Source organism: Mugil cephalus, chromosome 15 (assembly GCF_022458985.1).
Source record: "Mugil cephalus isolate CIBA_MC_2020 chromosome 15, CIBA_Mcephalus_1.1, whole genome shotgun sequence".
In the NCBI taxonomy this organism is placed as follows: Eukaryota; Metazoa; Chordata; class Actinopteri; order Mugiliformes; family Mugilidae; genus Mugil; species Mugil cephalus.
The window spans coordinates 12,133,554-12,140,684 of NC_061784.1; the positions used below are offsets into that span (position 1 = coordinate 12,133,554).

The following is a 7,131-nucleotide window of genomic DNA, read 5'->3' on the forward strand; positions in this document are numbered from 1 at the left end:
TAAACTAAGCACTGATTACGTTTTCTTTTAATGAATATGTATACGTGAAAGCATCTACATGGTACCATTATAGTAGTTCCTCATATCCATTTGTGTGAGATTGTTTGCAGCCGATATATCAAGTCCAATAATTTGCTGCTCATCTCACAGTAGAGTTGCTATTTTTTAAATTATTTTGAAAGTCAGTAATTTATGTTGTTTTCTATTTTTTATGCTTCCATTTTTGCTTTATTTTGTACCATGGAGTCAAATTCCTTGTACGTGCACGTATACGTAGCTGATAAAGCTGATTATGACTCTTAGAGGACTGCCCCTTTGTAAAATGAAAACACCTTTACTTTTTTTAAACAAACACTGAATACCAACTAGGACACAACTATTTTACCCGATGAACTGGCTAGTGAGTGTACCTTGTTTTGGTGGGAAATAAACCAGGTAAATCACAGCACAGCAATTTCTTGTCCCAGCTTCTCAAATGTGCAAATCTCTACTGTTTTAGTTCATATTAAACTGATAATGTTTTGCCCGTGATGCATAACACTAACTTTTTTTTTTTTTTTACTCAATTCTCTCGCAGAGTTTTGTTATACATTAGAAGCAACCTTTTTTGGTTTATGTTATTAGCTTTGTGTAATAAAGATGAAACTTCGTAACATTCCTGGACTCTTCCAATAAAAAATATTTTGTGGTGACTCTCCTCTAGGTGGCGGTGTGCGCCCCTTTAAATATAGTTGTAATCCGTCAGCACCACCGAAGAAGAGGCGTTGTTAACTGCGGTTTACCGCTCACAACTTTTAGCCGCTGCTTATTTTTCTGATTTGACGCTTTCTTCGAAGGGTCTCGGCTTTGAGTTGAGCCGTAGCTGCAACCTCTTAACCAACGTCCAGTTCTTATATTCCCTCTACTAGTGTGAGTGTAATTTTATACATTTGTTTTCTGCAGGAACTAGCTGGCTCGTTCCCGTTCGTGCTAACGTTAGGTAGCTTTGCGCCATCATGTCCGGAGGAGGAGGTATTGTTAGGGGACCAGCGGGAAGCAACGACTGTCGCATATATGTGGGCAATCTGCCCCCAGATATCCGCTCAAAAGACGTCGAAGACTTGTTTTACAAATACGGATCAATTCGCGACATTGATCTGAAAAACCGAAGAGGAGGACCGCCGTTCGCCTTCGTGCAGTTCGAGGACCCGAGGTGAGCTGCAGCGATGTCTCCCACACTGAGCTAGCTACACACAAACATGCCTCCACCACACAAAGCTGCGCAAATAGGACCCCGCAGTCGGTTATTCGTTTATTAATTATAACCAGAAAGTGGTTATTTATTCGTTTATTCTTATACCGAGCTGTTCATTTTGGTGATTGTTGCATTTAATGCACGGTGCAGTTTATTGCCCTTTACTGTGAGGAAGCCGCTGTTATCGAGGCCTTGTGTAGTAAGACTACATTAGTGCGAGTCGGCCCAGTTTAATTAATATCTGAATTAACTAACTTTGCGAAATATCAGCTGCCCCGGTGAAAATGGGTTCTTAATGTAGCATAGCTTAAAATAATAGAGACACGTGTCGGTGCAATACAACTACAAAAGTACTACAAACCACCACACTGCCTCCAACATGAAGACACGCTTGTTTTATTTATTTATATCAAGCAAACGCTGAATACCACAACATTCATGAAGCTTTAGTGAGATTTAGTGCAGGGGTTTGTATTAAAATATCTTAATAATAAATTAATATGAATAAATTCTTAATGAACTCGCTAGCGCGTGTACTTGGTTTTTGGTGGGAAATGAACCCAATGTAATTTAAAAAGAAAAAAAAAGATGGTGGTTTCCCTGTAAATCACAGATATTTTTATTGTTTATTGAAACTTTGAAATAAAAAATCCCAACATTTTCTTGTCCCACCTTCTCCAATGTGCAAATTTCCATGTTTTGCATATAATGAATTTTTTAAATAACTTTTTTAAAACTCGATTCTGATAGTTTCTCTGCCATTATACATTTATTTTATTAGCTCTTTTTTTACCAACTCAACCAATAAAAGCATTTTTATGAGAGACTTGACTTTAACTCATACTATGATTACAGTAATAATAAATTGTTATTTTATTTTAGATGAACTTGAAATAATAACATACATGTTATTTGCGGATTCAATCGGTGACAGGTGAGGTGAGAGATCAAAAAAAAGAGAAACAATTGCAAAGGCACTCTGTGATAAGAAAAAGTGTAAAAAGCCTCTATTTAAGAATAGAAAACTGGTTAAAAGCACATGGGCCTATGCGTTGCGTTGAGTGTTTTTGATGATTGTTACCTGCTGAACTTCACAGGGATGCTGAAGATGCCGTTTATGGACGCGATGGTTATGACTACGATGGCTACCGGCTGCGTGTTGAGTTCCCCAGAAGTGGAAGGGGAGGAGGAGGCGGTGGAGGCGGCGGCGGAGGAGGAGGAGGAGGGGGGATGGGACCCCCGAGGGGACGGTACGGTCCGCCCTCCCGGCGCTCAGAAAACAGGGTTGTTGTGTCAGGTAAGTGTCTTGTTTCACTTTCTCTTTTTCTTATAAGATTGTGTTTGAATATTTGAATCTCACGCCTCGTTTATTTCTTTGTTTCCTCAGGTCTTCCACCCAGCGGCAGCTGGCAGGACCTGAAGGATCACATGCGAGAGGCAGGTGATGTATGTTATGCTGATGTGTTCCGTGATGGCACCGGAGTGGTGGAGTTTGTGCGCAAAGAAGACATGACCTACGCTGTCCGTAAACTGGATAACACCAAGTTCCGTTCTCATGAGGTACGTAAAGGATAGTTCGGCTAAAATGAAGAGAACAAGGAGTGACTGTGAACATGGCCAGGCAGTAAGTGAAGTCTGGCGTTGAGCTTAATTTGGATTTAAAATTTTTTCGATGCATGCATGCTTTGTTGTTGATCATTTCCTGGAATGGACGACGCTTCCACAAACAGATCAGTCATGCATGTAGGGGAGGTCCAGCTGGCATGTAAAGTGTTAAAAGCTCTGTGTGCAGAAGTGGTCAGAATGAACCAAAATATAAATTATGCATAAAGACTTTTGAGACTAAGTGGGTAGGATTTAGCGACATCAAGCGATGGACGGCCCTCCCTCTTTCCTCCACGTGAACATAAAAATGCAAAACTCTCTCTCCAAAGCCAGAGTTTTGCATGTGTGTGTGAATTCCCGTTTTCCAAAGGGTGTTTAAAAAGGCAACTGGATTTGGTTTGAGAAGGACGTGTCTCTGCTCTAATGAAGGCATTGTCAGCCAGAGCCCCCGCAAGAATTTCAACCCCATTCACACCTTGAGACTAGAACCTCCCACTGACAATGGCTTTGTTAGAGCTCCATTCATAAGGAGAGCGGTTAAGGGGAACTCCTCCGTCACACAAAACGCTAAGAAGTGGATTCCTGCTGGTGTCATACGGCAGTTTTCACATGGTAATGAAGGGTTAGTCATGTTGTATGCATGTTTGTGTCCAGGGAGAGACGGCCTACATTCGTGTGAAGACGGACGGCCCCCGCAGCCCCAGCTACGGCCGCTCTCGCTCTCGTAGCCGCAGCCGGAGCCGCAGCCGAAGCAAGAGCGGTTCCCGCAGCTACTCTCCACGCCGCGGCCGGGGCTCCCCGCGCTACTCCCCCCGACGCTCCCGTTCCCGCTCTCGCACCTAGATTCACTAAACTAAAGCATTGATGTACCTCAGAGCCGGAGAGAAAATGTTCACTTAGCGAATCCTGTATACTCACCAAGGATCATCCACGTGTCACCTGTGTACACTGTCAGGTCATGTGTTCCCTTTCCACCTACTTTGTTTTTTTTTATTTTTTTTGTCTGATACCTGCAGACCAGATGAATGTGGTTTGTCTACACGACCCAGTTGAAGTCCTTCTTTTCCCCTTTCTCCCGAACCTTCTGTTTCTGCTATCCACCTTTCTCTCGTCTCTGTGCTTCTCCTGAATGTCCCAGTTGACTGCTTTACATTTTTTCGTTTCGTTTGCTAATAGTTTTACTTCTTTTAAACATATACTACTGTCCTTTGACCTTCTTGTGTGTCTCTCTGTAGAGTTCAGAGGAACAAGATAGGATGGGAACAGAGGAAACAGTTCAAATTAGGATAAACAGGAGGAGGAGGAGTCAAATATGGCACCAATGGTATGATGGCTGTGCCTTGTTAACTGTGAAATCTGCATTATAAGGCGTTTTTTTTTTCTCTCCTATTTTTTTTTTTTTAACACTTTACAATAGAGTGACGCTATTAAATGTTAGTAACAAGTTCTCTATGCCGTATTTGGAGACCCAAAGCTTGCTTTTTTTTTTTTTCTCTCATCTTTAACTATAGACGATGTCCCTTACTTTGGTAGCTGCATTAATATAAATTTCTTGGCGTATTTTCTGAAGGTGTGATTCTAACTCGCCTCCTTCTCTTTGGTTTGCTGGTATTCTGAAGGTTTGGACTGGGCTCATTGTCTCCCCATACCGGAGCCGGATCAGGATCAGATCAGGATTTAGGATTAGGCTTCAGGATGGAGACATGGAGCACGACCCCCGGCCCTGTCCACATAACCCCCGTGAAACCGGAAAAAAAAACATTCTAGCAAGATATTCAAATTGGCTCTCGAATTATCCAAATATTTTTTTCCCCCCCCATTTTGTGTGGGACAGAAGACAGACAGGATTACTGACGGCACAGTGATGATTGATTATTTTTCAATTTTTTTGTAATAAGAAAAAAAAAAAGAAGAGCAGAGATCGGATCAAATCCAGGAGGAGGGCTGGGAGGTACAGGATGGATCCGCACGCATAAGGAGAGTGGTAAATAGTGGGCAAAGGGAGGAGGGAGGGTAGAGGGAGGTCTGGGAGGCAACACGGGAATGCCACCGTAAAGTGGTTTGTATCTCTTTTCTTAGGTTAGTCTTTTCCAAAGGTGGCTGGTTTTCTTAAGTATAATCTCCAGTATTTCAAAGCTTTATTCTCTTTTAATAAAATGTTCGGTAACATTAAAGTGAGTTTTGTTTTTCTTTTCCTCTATTAATCATCCAAACTGTTGAAGCATTAACACATGCACCCGCTGTTGTGTGTTGATGCTCGTTGGTCGACCTGGTTTGCACATTTAAGTCCACATAGGGCTGTAATTTCTGTGTTTTGTGAAATAATTGAGTGTGCACAATTTAGGACAAGGACACCACGCAACTGCTTCCAGCCCCAGGAAAACAATGTGGGAGGGGGCTCCCAGATGTCCACTGTTTAGCATATTTTGCAAAAACCACCATAAATCCCTTTTAAACCCATGAAGGCCTTAAGCCTCTAGTGGCCCTCGTCTATCCAACCCGTGACACGTTTGGCAGTTTTGGCCTTAACACGTCTTTGTCTTCGCACATCTGCCTCTCCTTTAGTTTTTCTGGATCTTCTCATCGATGCATCGCCTGTGCTTTTACACTGGGACAGTAATTACCAGGTTTGAATTATACACGAGGCCCTGACATAAACCGTGAACCGCATCACTTGGACTTGCATTGCATGGCCAAAAAAAGGCTTGTGATAGTTTGTGATGGGCCTCCAGACAGCAGCATAAACTCACTAACTGGTTTAAGTGCAGTAAGAGGGGCTCATATTTTTATTTTCTTCAAAATGGGTGCATATATATGGCATTGGTTGTGAATACATACACCCTAAAATAGCCTGCTAAGGTCAACATCACAAGCACAAAAACTAATAAAATCAATATTTTGTGCGTAGCCTCTATAATGGGGAAATACATTTTTAGTGTTTGATACTAAAAATTTGACCATTTTCCCATAAATGAAACCCTAATATTGCACAATGAATATTTTCATTGTGTCCTGGCTGAGAGATGGAAAAAATGTAGTTATAATGGGAGTCAATGGGACATTTTTGTCCATTAAGAGGGTAGTAAATTTTAAATGTGATGCTACACATGAAATAATAATGGAATCAAGTCAGTAGTTTAGATAATTTTGATCATTTTGGTCATACCCTAGACTGATTAAAAAAAAAAAAAAACAATGCTTTAGCCTCCCAGTATTAGTTATACATATATATTTTTTTGCAAAGTCATAAGCCACAAGAGGCCACAGGATAGTACATTTTTTTTCAGTGTTCTGACCTATTGGAATTTATTTTGAATTGTGCCACATGCACTAATGCAGTCAAAAATTAAGGCCAAGTGAAGAGGAAAATTTTGCCCAAATAGAAAAAGGTGATGTCCCTAATGACGTCTGAGTTAAATACCCTCCTCTTTTTCACAATCTAACTGACTGTGGGTATCAAACACTTCAGGGATGATTAAACTTTTCCAGGCTAATGATGAACGACTCTTTCCTGAGCTCCTTGGAAACCTCCTTTGATCCGTTCTATCACACACTTCCACAAACACGTGTTGTGAAAATCAAGCCGTGACAAATCCCTGATTTCTCGCTACATTTGCTGGAAAACACTTCTGAACAGATGGACTCAAATTTGGCCTTGACGTTGACTTGTGATCCTGGAGATGCGCTTGTTTTTGCACCTCACATAAATGTGGTATTGGGCGCATAATATTTCTGTTTTTTTTTTAATTTATTTTTTTTTTTTTAGCCTCTGCTGGCTTCTCATCTTACTCCATCAACTGCTGACAGAAAAGCTAAAACCTGCCTGGTTTCCAGACCTCGATGGCATATGATAATACCATAATTTAATTATTTTATAAGCCACATTCATTCTGACGTTACTCTCACTTCACAGGTCCTACACACTACACATTTCTTTTCTTGGACAGGTCATTACATTTTAAACGTCTATATTCGTGGAGAATCAGTGTATTGTTATTTTTTTTTTAATTGTGTCTTTTAATTTGATTTAATGAGGAAAAACAACAAATGGAAAACATGTTTTAAATTCCTCAACATTTACTCCTAAAAGTGAAAAAATAAGAACATTTCAAGACATTTCTTTTTTGTTGGATTAATAATTGATCAAACCTACAATACAAACCCGTTAGTTATCCAAGCTTCCGTGAAAGCTTTTCAGAAGTGTAAGGAAAGACCTCTGTCTCATAAACTAGTACAGAAAGATTCACATCAGGTTTTTCCAGACAAACTCTCAAACAGACACAATGAGGCCT

At 40.7% G+C, this 7,131-nt stretch overlaps 1 protein-coding gene across 2 annotated transcripts; it reads left to right on the forward strand.

Annotated features, from left to right (window-relative positions):
• Positions 1 to 749: 749 nt before the first annotated feature.
• srsf1b (serine and arginine rich splicing factor 1b) lies at positions 750 to 5,013 on the forward strand. 2 transcript variants are annotated; one of them, XR_007114369.1, is made up of 5 exons: positions 750 to 1,192; positions 2,332 to 2,531; positions 2,622 to 2,794; positions 3,494 to 4,163; positions 4,459 to 5,013. XR_007114369.1 is itself a non-coding variant. In XM_047608032.1 (4 exons), the coding sequence occupies exons 1-4, from the start codon at positions 996 to 998 to the stop codon at positions 3,680 to 3,682; spliced, it is 759 nt and encodes a 252-aa protein (XP_047463988.1). In that variant the 5' UTR covers positions 750 to 995; the 3' UTR covers positions 3,683 to 5,013. The 2 variants fall into 2 exon arrangements, 1 of the variants encoding a protein (XP_047463988.1); XM_047608032.1 differs by having other exon boundaries at positions 3,494 to 5,013.
• The last annotated feature ends 2,118 nt before the right edge of the window (positions 5,014 to 7,131 follow it).